Here is a 24,178-nt window from a genome sequence, read left to right as displayed (position 1 = left end):
GCACAGAGTCCCAAAACCCCCTGGAAGGAAATATGAAAGGGAACTAGTTGTTCACATCTGCCTTTGACGCTGGGATTAAAAGCTACTCTAAACCCCTGGGGAGAATGGCCTAAGAAATCATGGGACTCAGTCTAAAGGAGGCATTTGTCTCAGGAGTTGGATTTTAGGATTCAGAGAGTTGGAATCAATTCCTCAAAAAAATGAAGCAACCTACTTTGGAAGACTGAAGAACCAGTTAACAATTAGAAGCCAGAACACCCAGTCTTTTGTCCTGGGAGATTGGGAGAGGGGAGAAAGAAAGAAGGAAACAGAGGGAAAGGGATAGAGGGAGGAGAGAGAGAGAAGAGAGAAGCAACGACCCTCAACCATGTCTGATATTCCTGCTTCTGGCCATGATTCTGGACCTTGCCTCTTTCCCTGTGTCCCCTCTTCTTCCTCTGACACAAGAAACAATTTCACCATTTTTCTTCAGCAGAGCAATTCATTTCTCCCTCTTAGCCTCGTACTCACAGCTCCAACTATGCATAACCGAATTCATCAGGTTGCTTAGTTCAACAGAAGAATCTTTCATTTTAATATGATCCACTCTTCTTTGAAGGCAATCGTCGTTATAAGTAAATAGTATGCCCTCACAGTTTCATATAATCACACATGTTAAAGTAGATTCAAGTGCTAAACTTGTCATAATTTGTGTATAATATAATATGATGTTTTAAGTTTTCAAATTGATACAGAATCCACTCTTCTATATCATTTGGTTTCAACATTTTTCAATATTTGACGTCTGATATATGTTTGAGATTCTGTGTCTCACATTTTAACATAATTCTTTATCAACTCACATCAAATCATTAGTAGAGTTCACAACGGGGCATAAGAATGAGACCCAGGACGGCAATCCAGTTTCCATGTAAAGGCAGAAAACTCCAAAAAAAAAAATTTTTTTTTTTTTTTTACGTTAAAATGTTACCAATGGCTGTCCCTAGTGAAGCCAATCAAAATCATCATTCATATTAACTTTGGGACTCCACATAGAGAGCTGACATAGGCAACCAAAAGCTGAAAAATGCAACACTGCATCTTCACTCCTGTATTTGTACTTGAAAAAGGAAGAAGATAAGTGTAGGATGGGTAACAAGCAGGGGTTTGGGGGTTGGAAGAGGAGGAAACAATAACAAACTTGAGAGTCTGTGCTAAGGCCTGCCTGGTGGAGTTGAACGATTGGAGACACCACTTCCTTCTGGGAGGTGTTCTCACTAATTCCAGCAGATGGCAGTGCTGCATAATATGTCAATTTTAAAATGCTTTTTAAGCCAATTGACAAATGACCTTTTTTACAGTTGGCTGAGGGATAAATATTGAAGTATAGCCTCATGGCCTGAAATTGTCTGCTTTCAACTTAGAGAAGGCAAATGCAACCCCCAAATCCCAGCAATCCCCAAAAGTTCCAGACACCCTTCTGGACAACCTCACCAGAACATTTATATCAATTTGTGCTTGATTCTGCATTGGCCGGAAGTGTCTGCTGGAGCCTCAAGTTGTCACACAAAGCAAATGCCCCTCATCCCCTTCCCTACACCCAGCCTTGCCCTGAAAAGAGTAGGAGCTGATTCCAACCTGTTCAATCCCATCTTCAGATTCCCCAAAACCACTTCAAATATCTCCAGCCCATAAGGAATTCTTCCTCTCCTAATCCCTGGAGTACCCACGCTCTTAGCCTCAGGTAAATATTTAGTAACTTATTGGTGTTGTCCTTACCTGAGTTAGTTTCAATTTACTAATTAGGCAGTAAACTCGAGATCATGGAGGCAGTGCTAGGTGTATTTTTAATTCCCCACTATATATAATGTGGTGCCAGATTCAAAAGAGATGCTTAAAAAATAGTTGTTGGTTGACTAACTCTTCTCACCAACACTTAAAAATGTCTGCCAGCATGCTATCTAATTTTCAGTAATTCCCTGCGATTTAGGAGCCAGCCATAGGACTGGCCAGGAAAAATGACTCCAGTCAGGGCCTTCTCCTGTACCTGGCCAAACTCTGGCATAGAAATTTTGTGTAAAAGCAGCTTGTGTGCTGCGTGTAACTGAAACCCCATCTTTTCATGTTTGGGGCATGTGCCATCCACCTTTTCCCAACATTCCAGGGCTCCCTTGTGTAAGCACTGCCCCTTCCCCCAGGGTTTCCATTCATTTGTGCACAACAGCTATTAAATTAAGCCTGTCTGGGTTGAACATAGTAGTATCAATTTTACATTCAGGTCTCAGTCAAAAGTGTTAGTTATTTAATCTCTTTCTACCAACTCTTCTCTTTACCACTTCCATTTTCTTTCCCAAACCTGCCCCATAATACCCCATGCTCTGGAGCTCCTGCTGTTTTTTGTGACACCTCTCAAGGTGTCCCATTTAGACACAGTGAATTGGGAACATCTAATGTGTCCTATCTGTTCTGGATACAAGACAACTTGTATCTAAGCAAACCTGCACCTCAACCCTTCAATCAGCTCCACCCTAGCTTGTGCTACATTATAATTCTCCTTAGCAGTTTTTTAGTCAGTTGTTCATTTGTTCTTCCCACTCATCTATTCATTCACCAAGTATTTATCGGGTGTCTGCTATGTGTCACACACTGGAGCCAGTGGTGAACAAGTAAGTATGATCCCTATCTTCAGAAAACTTGTGGCTTTGTGGAGCAGGTGAAATTTAAAAATTAACACAAATTAATATGTAATTATAATAAAGAGATGTTCTTTGAAGGGAAAAAAGCAGGATGCTATGGGGATGAATAATGTGAGTGAAAGTGAGCGGGTAGGATATGTAGTCTTGATTGGAGCAATGGTTAGAAATGGACTCCCTAGGGCAGTGACATTTAAACTGTGGCACAAAAGATGAGAAGGAAGTAAACACAGGGATCAACATATGCAAAACGCCCAAAGTAAGGGGTAGAAAGAGAGGCTTGGTACTTAGAGGAACTAACAGAACAACTGCTCACTAGTGTAGGAAGCGGATAGGGGGTATAGCCCAATGGCAGGAACTGCACCCTGCATGGCCTCATAGATCCAGTGTGGGTACTGAATGCTGGTACCAGACCTGTACGTTCTGTGGTTCTGAAAAAGGCTTTCTCCTTCCCTGTTCAAACTTTAGAAAATACAGTCATATCTGAATTCTACCTTTCCTTGGACAGGAATGGCAAATGTAGAGGTCCAGAAGCCTTAGGTGTCTGCTGGACTCAGGTAACCGCACAGAGAGGCTGCCCCACTCCCAGCCTCTTCCCCACCATGACCCACATCCAGACCTTGGTCTGGCCCCAGTTGTAAAACAAGCTCTCTCCGGGCAGCAGCATAGGTCTTCATGTTTCCCAGGGTCGGAATCTCTAACTCTCCCATCATTACATCTGTCAGTGGGCAAAGACCTAACTTGCCATCACAAAAGAAACACTTGGATGGCAAAACTTTAAGAGGACTGCATTTAAAGTGCTAACTCTAATGCCTTTTCATGTCAACTCCATCCTCAAAAACAAAGTGCTTTTTATCTAATTTTAGACCAATCTTAGGTCCCAGACCCCTCCGTGAGACTTCTGAGTCTTAAACAATTAAGAGCAATAATGAGAAGAATAATGATCACTCTCATCTAGACTTTAAAAGCCCTTCTCATTGGCTTGAGTTTCTTGGGTCAAGGGAGGAAGAAAAAAGCCCTTTTCACCTTTTTCACTTATTTGACACTGCCCTAGGCCTCAGGTAGATAGATCTGTAGGGCCTGGGGAGAGGAAGAGGAAATTTTAACCTGTAATTCAGATAGTCAAAGCCCATATAGTAAGAAAGGGAAGGCAATCAGCTTTTTAAATGATGGCTTATTAATAGGTGATACTAACCACGTGCCCTCTGCTAGCATGAACAAATGATTCTTGCCAAGTTCAGTTATTTCCTGGCAGCTGAAGGAAAACATGTGCTGTCAAAATGTTAATATATTTCAAATTGCGTCATCAAGGGGGAGGATAATGGGTAGATAATTGTAGTTGCTGAGGGACGTGTATATCAAGTTCATTATCGTATTCTCTCTACTTTTGTATATGTTTGAAAAGTTCCATAATATTTTGTCTTAAACGTCAGTCCTTTTATCATTATTTAACTATTTCCTACTCCCCCTGCCAAACACTTTTCTGTGCTATGGGACAAAATTTCAGTCATCTGTCATTGGTAGCTGCTTTGACAACAGGTACAAAAATCTATTGTTTGGTATATTAAAAAATTAAAAAAGACTCAAACCATCAAGTGTGAGAAGAGAAACTCAGGTATCTACCCTGTATTCACACTATTTCATTTTATTAAACAATTTCAGAATTAGACCTACTGGGACCAAGCAGGTGAGTGCCAAAAAGATGTTATTTTCATCATCACTGGCAAAGGTGCCTGCTAGGTGTAGAGGTTTTGATAGAATCTCTAGCGAAAACTGTTGCAAATCTCCAGTCTAGAATCTTCTCTTCTACACTGATAGAAGGATTGAAACATAATCCACTCTTTGTGATCTGAGCAGGCACAAAGGGAAGGACGCAAGCTTCAGCATCAGACAGCACCCCAGTTTTACAGGATTTCACACGAGAAGCACTAGAGTGCAGTGGCCACTGAGCCGTGGGAACTGGTGCCTCCGTTTCCATATCTACAATATGGTGATAATATAGGTTATTATGGGGACAGAATGAGACAACATGTAGGCAGTGCCTAGCACTGTAGCCAGCACATTGAAAGTACTCAATCAAGGGTTTGGGTTTTTATAAATCATCAGATTACTTACCACATCTTAAAATGTGGACTACATCTTAGCATGACCCAGATGGGCCCGCTCACCATCCAAGCCAAACCCCTTGTCCAAGGGAAAAATGTTTTTCCAAACATATGACTATAAACTAGTTTTATTTTGCTTTTGAAATAAGAAAATATTAGCATAAATATCTGATCTATTAGTGAAATTACAATCTGAACAAAGGGCTCAATGGTACAGTGTATTTACAAAAGTTAGATCATTTCTTCTGCTTTTCTATTCAGTCATTTCCAAAGTAGAGCTTACAGTGGTATTAAGAAATATTTAATAAGTAGAATCATCCCACAACAATTGTGTTCTAAATTCCACAAAATATATCATTCCCATGAATTCCTCAGTTTTGAAATCAACAGTATAGGCACATGGAACATTAACAGTAAAATTCTGTATGGATGACAAAATGGTAGACTCTAAGATCTACATTTTTCTTACTGATTTTCTAAAAATGCTGCTCCACAAAGGAAAGAAAAATGCAAATTTAGGCATGTATAAAGTCAAATATCCCAAATGTTTTCATACAAATCTTTAAAAGCTCTGATCACTGTGCTCATTTTTCATAAATACTTACAATGTTTTAGAGAAATTATATTGCAGAATCACATAAAATTTTACTGTGATCATCACAATAAAAAATATGTATAAGTATGTTTATAGACATTTATATTTTTAAAAATCTCTAGGCTTGAAGATTCAAGCAATCATATTTAAGGTAAAGTGCTATTCCAAACATGTATAACTTCATTTGAACTTTGATTTTTTATAGATACTTCCCAAATTTCTTAAAATTGCAAATGACAAAGTAAATGGATTCAAAACTAAATTTTCAAACCAAGTAAAGAGAAAACAGATAACATTCAAATTTCTCTTTGGAAAACAACTATTAAAAATGATCATTTTCTCCCATCAAATCAAGTCACTATCTCATTCAGAAAGCAATGTATTAATGCGTGATTTTATGAAATTATCCAGTTATAGGCAAGCACCCTGCTGAGCATGCTCAGTGACCTAGGATCGTCCTCATTGCTGTGTTTTTTCTCCCAATACTTGTAAGGCCTCTTGGGGGACAGTGGATCAAAGAGCCTTCAGGGTCAAAATATTTTTGTGATATTTGGACTCTAAACTCTTGAATAATTAAAATTAATTTCATAACTTGCACCTGTGTATAGCTGTGACATGGTTTGGGATTCAGGATTACAATTCTGTGAACTTGAAATGGTTAGAGGCAAACTGGGAGATCTAGACTTTCTCTTCTCTCTCCATGCCTTCAATCTGAAGACTCAGAAATTATCCTAAACCATAGAAAGGGGGGGTATTTGGCAATGAATAAACTATTCTCATACAAGGAGTTAGGTTTCTAATTATTATCCAAAAAGAGATGAAGAGCAGTGGACACTGGAACGAGAATTAACACTGGGAGGAAGGAATCTCACCTTTAGAATATCTCTAGGATAATATTTTTCAGATAAACCCTCTCCCCCAGATCCTGTTCTGGGTAATGATGAACTTAAATGTCTGATCTGCAAAGAAAATGCTCACCAGAGACCTGCTGACTCAAGAATTTAATTCCCGCCCAATTGGAATACTGCCGACATTTTTCTGTTCCTAATATGAATGTGTCTGCAGTTTAAATAAGAGATTTCTTTCTGAAGAAAAACAGTGGAAAGTTTGGGTGTCGTCAGCATTTCAGGTAAGATTGAAAGGTTGTCCTTGCAGTCGGGTCTGTTCTGCTAAATTGAGAGTACGCATTGTATGTGATAGTAACAGAGGTGAGCACTTGGGACACAGTTTTCGGAAAAGAGCTTTCAGTTTCCAGTGGACAATTTCAAAGAAGATCTCACCAGTCACCCTTTAAGATCTATTCCAACCATGGCACGCCATGATTCTTTGGATTCTCAAAGTGGTACCTACCCATTGGCAGAGGCCTGGGCTGGCTGGAAGACTAAAGGGGAAAAAATAAAGACAGTCTCTTTCTATATTAATTATCAGCTTTTTGAGGACTCTCAAGTATTCCTTAACAACCCTACCTAAAAAAACTCCACTATGAAAAAGGTTTGACATCTTCACTCTCCACTACCATACCCAAGCTGACCCCACTTCTCCAAACAGCACAAGGTAAGCAAACCTACATGTCAATGTTTCCATTCACCTTCTAACTGAGGGGGGAAAATGGAGGAAAATGGAGGGGCAGAGACTTTGGGACAAAGCTTCTGCCCAGTGTCACCAAGTTATGCCTTGAAATTACCCCCATGATAGCTAATTACATCAGTGGTGTCCTTACATTCCCCACGGAGCAATGCTCATTGCCCAAAAGATGTGAGTTCAATTATGAGTACAAATCCCAAATGAGGAAACTCTGGGCTAGTCCAGCTTTCTTTATTATTTGCCATTTTCCCTTATAAATATGTTAATAAAACAATAACAATAATTTTCTTGGAAGGCAGTACTCTGCCAAAAATAAAATGCTTCAGAAACGTGAGCACTCTGCTGGCCCCACCTCAATCAACCCTGAAGATTCCCAGGCTCAAGGCCATTGATCATGTGGAGTTGTAACCAGGCACTGCTGTAGCCACAGATTCCCCGTCTTTCTGGTCTAATTCTCTCGTTATAGAATAAGCCACTGATCCATTGGTCCATAACTGCAGCTTGGGGTCAGATTCTTTGGCAAGAAACTGCAGCTGGGTTTTTTTCATCCTCTTTACAAGTCTAGCAAAGCCAAGCAACACGGAACTAAATATCATTGAAAATCCGCAGAGAAGGAATGCTGCAGTGTAGCTGCCAGTTGTATCTACCAGCCATCCTGTAACAAACAACAGCAAAATCATATTGTTGAGTTGAAAATTCAATTACTTCCTCACTCTCAAACCTAATAATTTGTAAGGATAAGAATAATAGATTGCCAGCACCGCCATTATAATTTTGAGACAAAAAGCAGATCACCTAAAAATGTCGTGGAGCAACTGAAAACTACGTTCTATTTTCCAGAGAAACTTCTAAAATGAACTGATGGTTATTTATTACGTAAAGTGCTTGGAAGAGTATCATGTACTTACTAATCACATTATTTACTAATATTAGTTATTATTGACCCCATGAAATCTGGTAGAAAAGGTAAAAATAGCATCATTCAAATTATTGAAGTTGGGATAATTTATCTAGGGTGTTAAGAGAATATGAGGGCTGTCCACAAAGTATCCAGCCACGGAATATGAAAAATGGAGACATTTATGGCTGGATACTTTCCGGCCAGCCCTTGTATAATCAGGCAAAATGCTAGTAATATTCCCAGCATTCATACACTATCTTGAGTAACATGACATACTTCAAAGCATTATCCAAATTTTCAATTGAATTCAGTCATTGTACCCCATCCAGTTTGAAAATCAGAACTTTGTGTCGTTTTAGAAGTTGCAAATACACACATCTGAAGGCATACTTCTGTAACCATTGGGCTTGTTTCTTTATCTCTTCTTGCAACAAATTAATCTCAATATCTATCCCAGCCTTGAATTTTGAGGAAGACCAGGGCATATGCTATGCAAAATAGGGACCAGATGATCAGAGTATGAGTAGCGTAAAATTATACTCAGGTTGAAAATTATTGTGTGATTAGCAAAAAGGTTTCTTCTTAAAATCCTTCAAACTTTTTTTATAGGCCAAGAAAACCTACCAAAGTACGTGGTTTCTCCTTTTACCCACTACAAATCGATATAAGCCCCACAAAGATTTCTACAAAAGCTACTCTCAAATATTAATTAAAACTACTCTCAAATATTTTAGTTATTGTGTTATTTACTTGTGCATTTCTGTAGCACCAAACAGAAAAGACTAAGTAGAGAGTTGTCATTTGAAAGGTAAATAAATAAGAGAAGTATTATTAATACAATAAGAACTCACATCCTAATCCTCTAATTCTCAGTAATGAGTATAATTTCCCATTTGCCAAATGAAAGCCACAGATTGAAAAAAGCATCCAAGAATCCCAATTTCATTTGTGTCCTGTGACCTTTAATAGAATCACACTGTTCCTAAAGGTTAGTGAACACTAAAATTGGCTATGGAGGGACGATGTGGGAACATTTTGGAGGCAGTTTTCAAAAATGAAACAGTAAACATAAAGTCCTAAATCACGGAATTTAAACTGACCAGGATTTTCAACTGCATCAGTAAAGCAGCCACTATTTCCCCTAATTTGCTGCTTCCCCGCCCCCCCACCTCCAACTGCTGTTTTGGAAATAGCCTGAAACTATCTATTCACAGTAACAGCTAATAGCAGAAATTCTGCTTTCCTCAAAACATTCACTTCCTTCTTTCTAGGAAAATGGCTGGCCCATTTCTCTTTTGCCTGTCTTCAGAGACGTTGTTTACTCTCTTTATTTAATTTAGGCAGATAATAATCTGGACCAGCTATCCTCAATATTTACTGTGCATGTGCATCACAAGAAAACTGGTTGACAATGTAGATTTTTGGAACTCAGTCCCTGCCTGCCCACAGAGATTCAGATCATCAGTAGGAGTGTTAAGGAATCTGCATTTTAACAAGGGCCCTAGGGGGTTCTGATACAGGTGGTCCCAGGATCTCATTTGGAGAGACACTGGTCTAGACCACATGCTCCAGGAAGGAGAAACAGGTTCTGGCCTGTTTCCTGCTGTCTCTCCAGGCCACCAAGCAAAATGCTAGTTATACAAGCACTAAATATTTGTTGAATTACTTGGTTAATGCATGCAATAAATATTTGTCAAATTATATTTGTCAAATAATTTGTTTAATCATGCTTTAAATTTCTATAGCATTTTACAGTTTTCAAAACATTCTAGATGCTTTATCTGATGACTCCCAAATCTGGCCTTCCTCTAAAGCTCAGATTTCATCCTTAAACAACTCTATTAAGCATTTTCACCTTTGTGTTTCTGATATCTCAATATATCTAAACATTAAATTCATTATTTTTCAGGCAAAGCCACTTTCTCCAATTTCCTTATCTTTTCAACCATGATATTATTTACTAAGTCATCTTTGACTTCTTTCTCTCCTTCACCCTTGTATGCTAAATTCAGTTGATTTTCCCCCCCAAATCTCCTCCTTGCCCCTAGAGCTCATTTCCATTTCTGCTGCAGCAGCCAGCCCTAGTTTAGGCCTTAATCAGTTTGCTCCTATAATATTAGAATGGAATCCTAATTATCTCTCCCCTAAATGACTAGATCAATTACTAGATTGCATTTTCTAAAATATACTCTTCACCATGTTACCCCTTTGCATAAAAACTTTAATAGTACCCATAGTGTCTGAAGAATAGAGCCCAGCTCCTTGGCTTGGCACTCAAAACACCCCACTATGACACCGGCCCTTATCATTTCAGCTTTACCACCCCCTGCCCCCTACTAGGATCCTGTACTCCCACCAGACTTCCCTCTGAATGTGCCCTGCTTACTTGTAAGTCTGTGCAACTGCTCATCATTATTCCGTTACTCCCATCATTAGTGTGGAAAGAATCAGGTTCCTAGTAGGGGACTTTTTCTTTCCAAGGAGACTAAGGTTCCCACCTGGTTGGAAGAAGACTATAAAATGAAGATGTAGGTGAGACCCTGATGTTTTTGGTGGCTTTTCTCTTTCACTCTTTCACTCCTCTTCTCTTTCACTCTTCCTCAACTCTCTTGCCAATCCTTCTTATTATCTGTAAGTCGGTTCACTGTTTTCACTGTTTTCATGTCAATATGACAAAGAGAAGAGGTGGCTGGGGGTTCTCTCCGGAAACTTACCTGCAATGGGTGGGCTAACCAAATACGGCACTGCATGAAGGAAGTACACCACACCAAGCGCTGATGACAAAGAGGTGGTCCCCACTATCTCTGCGGTCACTACTGGGATCAGGGTCACATAGGCACCATCAAAGTAGCCAAATGTACAAGAGAAAGGCACAAGCAGCGGGAGACTTTGAAGCATTGGGAGGCAGAGGTAGCAGAGCCCATCCAGTCCCACGGCAACGAGGTAGCAAACATACCGGTAACTCTTCAGACATCTGTGGATGTGAGACACAAAAATGAAAGCAGGAGGCACTAAGGTTCTGTAAAAGAGCTTTAGAATCACAGCCATGAAGCAATAAGCACTGCAGTTATTTATGGAAATGGCTTCTCCATTGTGCGTTATCTATGTTGTCTTCTCATCTTTCTTTTTTACAAATGCAAGAATTCATCTCCCCAGGAAGCATGGTGTGGTAGAAAAAATATATGGAATATATGCTCTCAAATTAGAAAGGTAGAAGAATAAACCCAGTTCTATGGCCCACTAACTGCCTAACTCTAACTTCAATTTCTTTAGCTATAAAATGGGAAGGTTACCTATCTCATCACAGGGTTACTCTCAAGATAGTTGGAAATAACATGCAGTGGCAGGAGACTAATACTTCTTAGCAGCCAACCACATTAGATGCTTCCAGATATGTTATCTGTTGGTATCTGGCACATCACAGATGCTCAATAACTGGAGTGATTATACAAAGGGGAAGCTGGAATGTGAAGACATCGAAATGATTTGCCAGAGAGGATGAAGGTCTTGGACTAGGACTAAGTCTTATTTCAAGACTTCTCCCGTGGTGCTTCCACCTCATTTTCCCTCTGTAACTCAAGACCCATCTATGATACCAGTTATTTCAAAGACTCTGTATAATGTCAGCTCCAGCAGTTTATGCTTTACAAACGTTTTTCTCTCCCCACAGCCTCATGTGAGCCTTAAAAAATGGGATGAGGCCAATGGGTAAATGTTGCACTGGACTGTTTTACAGAAGAAAACCCTTGAGGATCCGAGGGTTAGGTAACTTTCCGGTCATAGGGCTAATAAGGGACAGAGCTGGCACAAGAACTTAGGTCTTGTGTGTCTGACTAGCGATGCCTCCATTAGACCTACATCCTGCTGCTTCCTGCCAAGTTACTTGATGGTGAAGATAGATACCCCTTGCTCTCCTCTTTCTTTCTCAGCCATTAATAATGTGGAATTAATCCTAAATATTACAACCATAACACTGGAGGGTGGCAGTTGTATCCTGATTACCAGTGACATCATTTGTGAGAAGCTACATGATCGTAGCTCCCCCAAGTCATAGCTCAAGTGTGAAGAGTCCATCATTTAGGAGACTATGAGTAGTTTGCACTTTTCAGTCCAAACAGATGAGCATTTACTGAAGAAACCACTGGGTAGATTTCCTATAACTTTGGTTTCTAAGCCTACAGTTACAATGAAAGTGTTTGTTATTTTTGCTGTCAAACATAAAGGTATGGCTGCAATGTCACTATTGTACATGATCCTCCTGCCTGGACGGGGCTCTGCTCCTCCTCCCATTGGCAGGCAGTCTCTAGGAGAGCCCAAGCACAACTAAAACCACAACACTCAGCCAGAGGTTGTCTTGCCTGAGGACTGACTTGACTTGGGATGGAATTAAATCTATCACCAGAACTTGTAGTTACTCTAGGCTTCTACAGTTTAGACAAACCCACCATCCTAAACCAGCTAGAACAAGGGTTGATAAATTATGACCAAATTAAGCCCACCACCTGTTTTTGTACTCCCTGTGAACTAAGAATTGCTTTTCCATTTTAAAATGGTTGGAAAAAAAATCAAAACAATATTTTGTGACATATAAAAATTATAAGAGAAATTCCAATTTCACTGTGTATAAATAAAGACATTGGAACATAGACATTCTCATTTCTTTACATATTATGTATGCTTTGGGGCTACAACAGCAGAGTTGGGTAGTTGTGACAAAGATCACATGGTCTACAAAGCCCAAAAAATGTTTACTGTCTGTCCCTTTACAGAAAAAGTTTGCCAACCCCTGATCTATAAGAGCCAGCAAGGGCAGAGTTGTTAACGTTATTCAGACCTTGAGGGTCCACAGGGAAAAGGGATGAGGAGAAACTCAAGGCCTAAGGTCCCTGGGTGGAGAAGCGATTGTAGTTTCATGGATTTTACCTTCTGTCGGTCAGCCATCCAAAGGTGATATTGCCAATAATGTCAATCACCCCCAGTATGGACATAAGAAAAGCAGCTTGCTGGTGACTCACTCCAACACTCAAAGCATAAGGCACCAGGTACACAAAGAGAGGGCTGCAGCCGTAAGCCATAAACAGAACAGAGATGGCTAACACAACAAAGTCAGACATCAGCACAAAACTGTATTCCTGCTGCAAAGAGCAGCAGGGGCAAGTCTGTGCCCATTTGTCGGTCAAAGGTGAATAGAGAGAAGCCCGCTTAAAGTCTTCTTTCTGAGTTCTACGGACGTTGTTCTGCTCTGGAGTTGCAGGGTCCTCTTTAAGAGTAATTGGCCGCATCAAGGCACCACAAACACAGAGATTCAAAACGAAGCCCCCAAGAATGAGCAGCGCTCCCCGCCAGGAGAACTGTTCGATGAGGAGCTGAACCACAGGAGCCAGGATGAAGGTGCCAATACCACTGCCCGACATGGCAATTCCATAAGCAAGGGCTTTCCGTCTGCTGAAATACTTGCCAACCATGGCGATGGCTGGGGAGTAGCAAAGTGCAAATCCAAGACCTGGAGATACAGAGAACCCTGTGAGTGCTGGTGCACCGTGAGCAGCCACTGAAAGAAAATATCTCAGAATAAAATTATTTAGATTAAAGAGAACCTGACCTTCTGTTAAACCCTTTAAAGCTGTTCCCTACACCAAGCTGAAAAATGAGTTTCCCCTCACCAGTCATTCACAATTTGGAAAATGTAGAGTACATATGGCTTTCTTCTTAGGAAGAACACCCTTAAGGAAATATGACTTCTTAAACAAAGTTAAATGAAGAACTTAAAAGTCATTGATACAAACTAACTTGGAATTAACTAGAATATCTATATAGTGCCAACCAAAGAAACTTATCCCTCCTCCTTTTTTTTTTTTTCACTTAAATTATTCAGATAATTTCCCTAACTCTTCACTGCCTGTAAAGACTCAACACTGATAATCTGTACCACTCTGGAATTTGGATTGAAATAGCATGTATTAACATAACTCCATAAAAGTTTCAGAATAATTTCACATAGTTGGGAAACATAATGCAATCTTTATATGTGAACACAGCAACCTGAAAACATCTCTTAAGGTCAGCAGAAAAGTGCTGGTCCAGAAATCTTTTTAAAGATCTTCAGCTTCTATTACTTCTTAAGTCAAGAAAATCTGAAGGGATATAAGCCTGGATTTCCTGGCAATTAGAAAGTCAGAGAAAGAAAAGGAGAACTACTTTCAGCTCCTGTTTCCATCTGCAGTGCAGGGTAGCCAGCGATCCAGAGTTGACTGAGGATGTGGTGGGACTTGCAGTGCGAAAGCCAGGACAGTCCCTGGTAATCTGGGACCACTGGTCACCAGAGCAGTCAGGCCTTATGGGTTACTAGGGGCAGATGTACCTCCTTTAGCTGACACAGCCAGATTTATAGCCTCACTATGATGTTACATCCTTTCTTGGCCTGATTCATGCTACCCCAATGGCACAATGCCCAGACAGGAGCTAGTGCTACCCTCTGCACCCCTCTGCAAGCTGCTACTCTAGACCCACCAACCAACCCCATCTTGACCCTACGTAGTCCCTCTAAGTGTGATTTATGGAATGCATGTATGTTGCTTCTCTTTCCACGGGATTCATTATGATTCACTAAAGTGATACTTCCACGGCATTGGGAAAGAATGTGTAATATAAGAATACACAAGGGACTTTCTTTTTTAAATTGAAAACTCACATTTCTTAGACAATGCTATTCATTATAAAGCAAGGGCAACTCAGGTTGACCACAGATAGTATTTTAATGTCTTGGCAAAGAGTCTGCAGAATGACCATTGCTGAAAATTTATGTCACCCTGGGTAATATCTTGTTTCTTCTGTGTATAGAATCTCAGTCATACACTAATGTCAAAGGAAAAGACGGCAGTTACTTTTATCACATGGCAGAATTAAAGTGGTGACATATTATCATTAGGGTAGTGCAATCCCATTTCCAGCTCTGTTTAACTGCTAGGTAGGTAGGCTTAAGCTAGGTCAGCTAAACTATGCATCTAACAAAATGAATATTTTAGGAATCACTACTCCATTGATGTGCTTGGCCACCCCTGGATGGGGTGAGTGAGACGAGCAGACAAAGGTACAAAGGGCCCTTACCTGTAACAACTCCCAGAGTGAGGTAGAGATGCTTCAGACTGGTGGCAAATGAGCTCAGGATGAGACCAGTAGATGCAAGCAAGCCACCCAGCATGATTCCCACTTGACAGGACAAACGGTTGCTGACAACACTCCCAAGTGGAGCTTCAAAAACAATAATAAATAAGTTCAACAGAAAGGCTTTGAGGGCGCCGTGAAAGCTGTGGTGCTGCACTGGCAGAGCAGAGAACAATCGCCCTTTAAAAACATCGAGCCCACCCCACTAATTTCACAGCTTTGGAAACTGAGGCCCAGAGAGGACATGACTTGTCCATCCATGGTCACTCAGAATAAGTAGCAAGACTGGACTAGAACTCAAGAACTTGCAAGTGGCAAGACTGGCCTAGAACTCCTGACTTGCATTTCAGTGCTCATTCCTCATCTTCACTCCATTACAGCCATAATATCAGGACTATTGAGTGTTTTTAAAACAGGATCCACTCTTTATTGAAACTACCTGTCACTTGCACAGGGTGTGTGGATCATACACTATTAGCAATAATGCTGACAGTTAATTGGTAGAGAAAGAAAGTGGGCGGCACTGTGTGATCAGCAGTGTTATGCAGTAAAAGACTTGGGAGAGAAAGCACTGACAATTTCACTATCTGGCACTGCTTTCGGGCTTTGGCACACCCTGCGCATGAGAAATCAAAACTCAGAAAAATCTAAGAAAAATTTTTCATGCCCGTGGTGACGTTCTGGTTGACCTCACTCTATGTGTGGTTTACCAATGTGTCAGAATTGTGTTGACCTCAAGGCTTATAGAGTATTCATTAAATGTGTAAGAGACCAAAGAGGAACCAAAGTCCGGGGGAATGGCATGCCCAAGGTCACCAAGAAGCACTGCTTAGGGCACCTGAAACCAAGTGTGATGTTATTTTGTCCTTTTCCTCCGTGGGTCTCCCAGACTAATGACAGGAGTGATGAAAGGCATATGAATTTCTTTCTAAGGAACAATTCATGCTGACACCAGTACTCCTAGTAACAAGATCAGAAGAGCTGATTCTCTGGGTATCTGTAGAATAGGATCATTTTTGTATCGATCAGGTTGAAACTGGAGGCCAACTCAAATGTTCACATTTCTGTTCATCATAGAGCAGATCTGTTGCCAGTTAGTGTCGCAGATGTGATTCTGCAGCCTCTTGTCTATACTCTGAATGCTATTGTTCTGATGTCATGTTACCAGGTGAGTAGGTGAGTACATGGTAATCGGGTGCAACAGGCCTCTCATTCTTTCATAGAATTTAAATATGCTGTTTCTGACATGATCCTGCTCAAAGCCTCACACAAGTCATTGTGACCATATTGGTCACCTAAGCCTATTTACTCCTCTTTTGGGGATTATGAATATTTTCCAAAAGATGGCAGTGAGGAAGATGAGTCACCTTTATCTTCTAAGAAAGGCAAACACAGTACTTGGCATGCTGATACAAAGGCTGTGACTAATAATGTGACCCTGAAAATCAAGTGATTGTTTTACTCGTTACAAAAAAAAGACAAGCTACAAAACCCAAATATACGATTTTTTGAGCCTTTAAGACCTTCTCATTGATTCAGAGAATCAACTTAGCCATCTGATGAAACCTGCTTTTAATCCTAGCATTGCTCCCAAATTCCATCCAACCAAGGAAATATATTGCAGCACAATTTAACTGATTCCTGAACATACACATTTTTCTAAAATTAACTATGAGTCAGTACCTAGAGTGGAATCAGATGAAGTTATTATGAGTTGTTGAATAATAGTAGAGTATTTGTCTTTTGCCACTGAGACAAGACCTGAAAATATGAAAGTTTTCTAAAATACTCAGGACTCATTGAAATGCAAGTAATTTGATCCAATCTTAGAAATTCTCTAAGACACCAATTTAATAACTTTATTGTCGTCTACTACTAATACATAGATGGAATGCTAGTTTCCATGAATTTCTGGAACAACCTACATACCCTCTATAACACCTTTGTGGTTTCTTGAATGAAGTTATAGCGACAGTGAATATGTTTAGCTCATGATTACACAATCCATCCTTCCCCAATACTTCTCTAAGCATGAAGATTTATGCATGAAAAAGATGAAATCCATGAGCCAAATTTTGAAGCCTCTGGGAAGGGAACAGAACGCAGACCAAGACTTGAGATGTGATGCAACACTGCTGGCACTCATTCAAGGAGATCATACAGCAATGGCTCATGGTGCTATGCAATGACTGTTCCCATGACTAGAGAATGAGAAGCCCACAGCATTCGGAAGAGAGAAGCCAAGTATATACTGTATGGTAAACTGCTTCCAAAATCAGGACAAGCTCTGCAATGCTCAGCGTCCTGTCTCTATATGGAAGAGCCAAATGGTATGTGTCCTTTTGAGTGTATTAACTGTAATGCTTGTTCCATCTGACATCAGCCAAAACCATTCATTCCAAGAACAAGTCTGGTTGGCTTTAGCCAAAGCTAAGATTGATCTTTTCTTTTTGCATATAGTTAGTCAAGTTTTAACATAGCCCTTCTACTTAGAGAAACTAGTAATGAAAGTCAGTGGAAGGTCGTGGTCATGTACAGTTCGAGAGAGTAGCCAGTAATTGTCTACCCTGGTAAATGATACTCACCACAGAGCATGGTCACACAATCTACAATGGAATGGATCCATGCTGTTTGTGCATAATCCTGGGCGAAGTATGTCTGGAACTCCACAAAAAAAATTGAGATACATCTGAAAAATACAATGCAGGCATTTTATACAAAAAGTGAATGAACATGGATTTGAACCAGAACTTACAAGTTTTGGTTCAATTGGTTGTTCCAATCTCTAAGGGTTTTAATCACTGGACCATAATAAGTGGGAAATCAGAAGTTGAACATTAGGGCCATTCTGGAGAACAAGAAGAACAAGGGGCTACTGAAGCCAAGTAGATATGAAGGCCACTGCTCCAAGGAACATTTTATAGAAAAGAAAGAAGGTCAACAACGTGGATTCTTATCCATCTTAGTATTCTGCTAGCATCTATAACCTCTAAAAGGTTGTTATACAAGTTAAAATTTGGCAATGAAGAGTTATACATCACCCAGAAATTTCACTTCTAGGATTTATACAAAGGTAATAATCAGATGATAATAATAATAATAAATATATATAAAATGATATGTTCTGGAAAACTATTTATAATAGCCAAATATTATAACAAATCTAACTGTTCATCAATAAAGGACTGATTGAATAAATTATGGTATATCAATAAAATGAAAGACAATTAAGTTTAAAAAATGCTGATGTTGATCTATACTTTTTGATTTGGAAATAAATTCACAATATAATGTTAGGTAAAAAAGTAAGTTATAATACAAAATAGTATATTCAGTAAGAACTTATTTTTTAAAAACATAGTTTATATAAATAGAAAAAGCCTGAAAGCATATATACAAAAATGTACCCAATCATTATATGTGAATGGTGAGAAGTGATCATTTCTGTCTTTATTCTGCATTTTGAATTATTTTACAGTAAACATGATTTCTTATCTGATCAGAAAAGTGTATATTTGTGTATGCATATGTGTGCAGAGAGAGAAATATTTATGTTGAAAAACAGTTAATTACTTAGGGAAAAAAGTCATAAGTGAACCAGAAACAACAGTTGGTATCACTGTACAACTTGGGAGAGCTTCATACAGATTAGCATGGTGCCCTATTCTGGGCAGGAAGCTTTTAGTGCCTGGTGATAACAGGGGAAGAGATCCGGCCTGTGGCTTGGGAATGAGATAAGAGGTTATTAATCTTTTTGGATAGGGCTAAATTCCAACTCATCATGCTTCAGCAGCCCATAGTGACCTGTTACTTTCACTCTCCCTCTGCTTTCCAGTTGCTGCCAGGTGTGAAGGTGGGTGGTGGGCAGCTTGGAGAAGAAGGGAGAGAAGCAGATACAATCAGACAGCTGTGTGAGGCCTGGCTAGCCTCATGGGACTGCAACCCACACAGAGGCACAGAGCCTGGCGCTCAGAAGCATGAAACTTGCTTTAGAGCTCAGCCGTCACTGGATTAAAATTCTTAATAATTTTCTCTCTGAATTTGTGTTTTTGAGTGAAGGCCAATGGAACAATGGAGGCGGCACGTGAGCAGAAGAGATGCCCTTGATATGTGAGTCTGCAGCTCTGTGCTGCCCCATTCACATGGAGCGTTAGAGATGTCCCATGAGGACAGAATTCTGGTGGACCCATGATTTGAGGGAGGTCGGTAAGACGCAAAGCAAGTACGAGGTAAGTGTGTTACATCTATGACTGAGTAGGCGTGCGGTCAGGGAGAAAGAAAGGTATAACAGCCTCGAGAAACCAGGCTTTCCTTTTGAACCAAAACCTGCTTCAAATGCAGAAAGAAGGCAGTGGTGTTCTAACAATCACAAAAGACCAGGGGTTCCTATCACATCCTTTCTTATTCACGTCGCTTCTCTGTATTAGTCACCACTTATGCGAAGAATGATGGCATAGAAGGAAAGGGAAAGATAAGGCAACCTATACTTCCTTCCTTTTCAGTCCTTTCTTACCCACCAGTAAGCTGAAGAAAAGAGAATGTTGATAGGGTGTGCAAGTTATCAAGAAGTCAAAAACAGCTGCGTTAGTTCTGTGCGGGGTTTTCCATTGTTCTGATAAAAACAAAACACATGTGCATTTATGAGCTACCAAATAAGAGTTGTGTAACTTCAGTGATTCCACATATGAGTTCAACACTCACATTTGCATTTAAAACAGTCATTGCATAACATATAGATGACAGTCAATTCATGCTAATATTTAACAATCCCATTTTTCTTTACTTAGAACAACACTAAATAGCAAATTTAAAAAGCCGTAAACAGTTAAGAGACCACTGAAGAAAGGAAAAAGCTTTCTATCTTAGTACTTTTAACAGCAATTTTTTTTTCCTGCTCTTTGAACAAGGGGCCCTGAATTTTCATTTTGCACTGGGCCCCCTACTATGTTGGTCCTGGTGACAGAAAATAGTATGTGGAGCTAAATTCCAAGTCCCAGTGGATGCTGGGATAGAGCTTTGTGTGCCGGGTATAGAGTAAGGACCAACATTGCGGAAGGAAAGGGAAGGACACAGGATTAGGCAGAGAGGTCAAAGTGCAATGCATGCCTGACAAATTCTCAGCCAGTCCCAAACGAAATGGTCCCAACTTGAAGCACCTCCCTTAATCAGTCATTGGATTTGGGCGCCCCGGGGAAGGGTGTGCTCTTGGGAGAGGCAGCTTTCTGCAGGTGAGGGACACCTGAGGACTGACAGCTGCAGGCTGTGCTGACTGTACGCCTGGCAGTTGCAGCTGAGGCCAAATGAGAGGCACATCTCTGTGTTCATCGCAGTCCCACTCTTGTTCTCCACAATGAGCACTGTATGCAGTTCTCTGTCAAAGGGATATAAAAAATGATCCTTCTCCACGTAGGGATTTAAGAAGCCAGACATGCGGCAGTAGATCTGATGCTAGATTAATAACTACATCAGAACTTGGAGTACTGAAACGTAGTCACACCTAACAATGCAGAGAATAGCAACATAAACTACCTGGCTGATCGTATGAACTTAAGTTCAATGACAATACTGCAGAGCTCTTTTAAACGCATGGAATAACTGCAACTGTTCTTCACACCAGCACCTTTCTCTTGAACTGCCGTCAAAACCCTTCTAACCCATCTTCCTGAGTTTGCACAAGGCTGCCTTCAGGACATTCTACACTCAATGGTCACAGCGACCTTACTAGAACACAAACAAGATCCTGATGCTTCAAACTTTATAACCTGATTTAGGAGACTGCATAGGCTGTCCCTTCTCAATGTGTCTCCTCTCTGCCCACCCTTGGGTTCTTCACTTCAGCCATACTAAACTTCTTGCTACTTCTTGCAACATGCCACCCACACTTTTTCACACCTCTGAAACTTAAATTCTTTTTCTTTTCTAGGATGCTCTCCTTGCCTCTCTCATTCTTTTAGTCTCAAGATAATATTATAGTCCACTCCTCCAGGAAGGTTTCCCTGACCACCCCCTGATTACCCAACGCAGGGCTTATCATTAATACCTCTCATATGTGTTTCCACCATATGCTGGTCATTTACCACACTGGGTGGCACTTCCCTTTGTTTGTATTCTCCACTAGACTGTTGCTCTGTGACGGCAAAGACCATGTCTGCCTTGTCTCACACTCAATCCCAGACATCTAGTATGGTACCTGCCATGTACTGAATACATCTAAGATACTATTCAAGAGAAGGAAGGAAGAAAGGAATAAATGGATGGAATAAATGGATGGATGAAGGCTGGTACAGGAAATGACTAGAAGATAAGGAAGTGAGAGTGGCTGAGTTGCAACTTTAAGAGCTATGAATGAGAAAGGGAAGAGGAAGATTGGGTGGTGGCTACACAGGAACACGTTGCTAGGTCGGAGAAAGCGGGGATGTGAAGAAACTGAGTGTGTTATAGGCTGACAGCAAGAATCATAAGAGAGAGCTGCAGAAACTGGAAATGTAAGAGGAGCACGGGCTATGTAACAGAAAATGTCCCATAGGATGAAAAGATATTATAAATCATAATCTTTTCTTTTCTCTTAACTAAATGATTTTAAGGAACTTAATATTTGTGTGACTATGTTTGTCTCTTGTGACTTTTTTTAAAAAAATCTTGCTTTGTCATTTTATTTTCTGCTGGCTGGTTTTCTTAACTGATGTGACTAGTCCTATCAGTCAAACTTCAGGTATGTGAAAGTAAATCAAAACCAACACCTGAGATTCTTGTCTGAACATGTGAGCCAGCCTGTCAGAGGTAAAAACGTTTAATAACCACATACATGCTTTTGAATGATTGTGACTTTTACGAAATATGGGAAAAATATTCTATCACTTCATATCTGTTCTCAAAGGGGAAAAGTACCACAGAACTTTTCAAATGATAAAGTTTCATGACTTATGCCTTCTAAACACAGGCACAATCCTAAAAAAATCAATTTTTATTGGGAGCATGTGTGCATCTCACGCCAAAGATTATTTTTGTTATTTTTGTGGTTTTTTTGAAATTTGTGCAATTACAGATGCCAGGAGAGCAGGATTTTGATCCCTGATTTTTATAAACTCTTTATGAGAGTTTATCATAAAGCTTCTTAATCTCTCAGGGCCTCAGTTTCCTCATATATAAAATAAGCATTTTGGTAAAGATGACTACATCAGTCAGAATGAGCTGGATCACGCTACATTAGCAAACAACTCTTAAGAACCATAGGGGTTTGTTAGGTTCAGGGTTCATATGAATGTGGAAACAAAGTATCACTCAAGTGTCATCTGGTGTGAAATGACATTCTCAAAGAAACTTTCTCTCAAGGGGTCAGCATGATCCCTGTCTGTCTTGCCACTTTGCTGTAAAATTTTGCTCTGGCTCCTACAGAGCAGAGTGCTGACAATATCTGGCATTTGGTAAAGATTTTTCTCTAATTGATGAAGTTATCGACTAAGTCAATGTGGGAGTTAATCCACTGGGCAGTGTAGTCTAGTGGTTAAAATTACTGCCACTTACTAAGCATGGGACTTTGGACATGCTATTAAATCTCTGTGCGTTGTAAGGATTAAATGATTTAATCGATGGAAAAGACTTAAAAGAATGACAAGTACAAAGTAAGTGCTCAGGTAAAGTTAGTAATTATTTACTGGAATTCAACTACTAGTAAAGAGCTCAAAAGAGCTCCAGAGTTCCATAGGACTCTTAACATTTATTGCCACTAAATTAATTTGGACCCAGAAGACTTAGGGAAAAGTAAGTCTCAGATCTTCAGATCTGAGGGGCGGTTTTTAGAATTTTTAAATCAAATGTTGCTTTTCAAGTATCAACTCCAACTCTTAACAGTCAATTTACAAATAAAATATCATTCAATTATACATGAAATATGATTCTTAACATAATTAATGTATTTGGTAATAAGATGTCTCAATGAAAAAATAAGTAGTCATACACATTCCCAACTAGAGGAGTAAGTAAATAATAATGACTGTTTAATAGCCTGCACGACTTTGAGCTCTATGTAAATTTTGTGTGGAAGGCAGGATTGTCGGGTATGAGGCAGGAGCTGAAATATGATTTTAAAATGGCCCAGGTCATAACTGTAGCATTGTTTGTCATAACAAAAACCAAGAAACAATACAAATGTCTATTAATAAAAATGTTACATAATCATAGACACATCCACACAGTGCAATTTTAAGCAGATATTTTCCAGTAAGGTAGAGCCATATGTGCTAATATGGAAAGATTTCCAAGAGATATTATTACATTTTTTAAAAACTCAAGACAGTGTGTATAGTATGATCGTACTGATATAAATAAAAAGAATATGCATTTATATATTAATATAATGTTGGTTTTATTGTTTATCGGTTTGGACCGATCTTAAGACACTATTAATGAGTTTCACTTTAGGCAGTGAAACTAGGATTAGGAAGTAGGAGAAAAAGACTATGTATCTTCGATCTTGTTTGAATTTTTACCATCTCAATGCACGATTTCATTTTTTGAGTTACAAATTGGACAAATCACCCTAGAGGCTGCTTTCCTTGTTCCCATCTCCGGTTCTTTCGGCTGCTTCCTGGTTTACGGCATTTAGATTCAGACCCTGGCTACCTCATCACACTTTTGTCCTCAAAACTTACTCTGCTCAAGTATCCTCCTCTCCGCATCTCCTAGTAACCTCTGATAATAGGCCTTTGCTGCCAGCCACAGCACTCTTTGCTGGTTTCTGGCCATTCAGGAATGAAGGCTGGCCACCCTTACTTACCACCAAGCGAGCAACAGATGAGGTGCGTGGCACTGATGCACACCTTGAAACATCTTTCTCTTTCGTTTCTGCTTGGCTGAATACTTTCCATTCTTTAAGACCTCACTCCAGGGACAACTTCTCTAGAAAGCCTGCCCTGAACTCCCAGGTCAGAATTAATCCCTCTGTCAGTGTTATTTTACATTCTATTTTTACCTAAGTTATATTTAGCGTGTTTTGATTATATTTAGTTATTTATGCCTGAGCCTGCTAGACGGTGTCCCAGTATCTCTGTGTTTTTGGAAGCAGCTAGCACAGAGCCTTGTCCTCAGTGAATGCATAGTACGTTTTAGTGGAATCAATTTCAATTGAATTGAAGTTGAAAACTTAGAGATACAACCT

At 39.8% G+C, this 24,178-nt stretch overlaps 1 protein-coding gene across 1 annotated transcript in view; it reads right to left on the bottom strand.

Moving 5' to 3' along the window:
* Positions 1–7,532: 7,532 nt before the first annotated feature.
* The window catches only part of SLC16A12 (solute carrier family 16 member 12), a 74,084-nt gene continuing 57,438 nt past the window's right edge, over positions 7,533–24,178 (bottom strand). Inside the window, exons 3-7 of the mRNA XM_045568081.1 lie at positions 17,607–17,710; positions 14,965–15,108; positions 12,781–13,360; positions 10,244–10,831; positions 7,533–7,611 (exon numbers count right to left, since the gene is read on the bottom strand). Of these exons, the coding sequence (XP_045424037.1) occupies positions 10,522–10,831; positions 12,781–13,360; positions 14,965–15,108; positions 17,607–17,710 (1,138 nt within the window). The 3' untranslated portion in view covers positions 7,533–7,611; positions 10,244–10,521. The remainder of the gene's footprint in view (positions 7,612–10,243; positions 10,832–12,780; positions 13,361–14,964; positions 15,109–17,606; positions 17,711–24,178) is intronic.

The sequence above is a fragment of the Lemur catta genome, chromosome 14 (genome assembly GCF_020740605.2).
Source record: "Lemur catta isolate mLemCat1 chromosome 14, mLemCat1.pri, whole genome shotgun sequence".
Taxonomy (NCBI): domain Eukaryota; kingdom Metazoa; phylum Chordata; class Mammalia; order Primates; family Lemuridae; genus Lemur; species Lemur catta.
The sequence above is the reverse complement of the archived record's forward strand: the minus strand, read 5'-3'. Positions and strand labels throughout refer to the sequence as shown.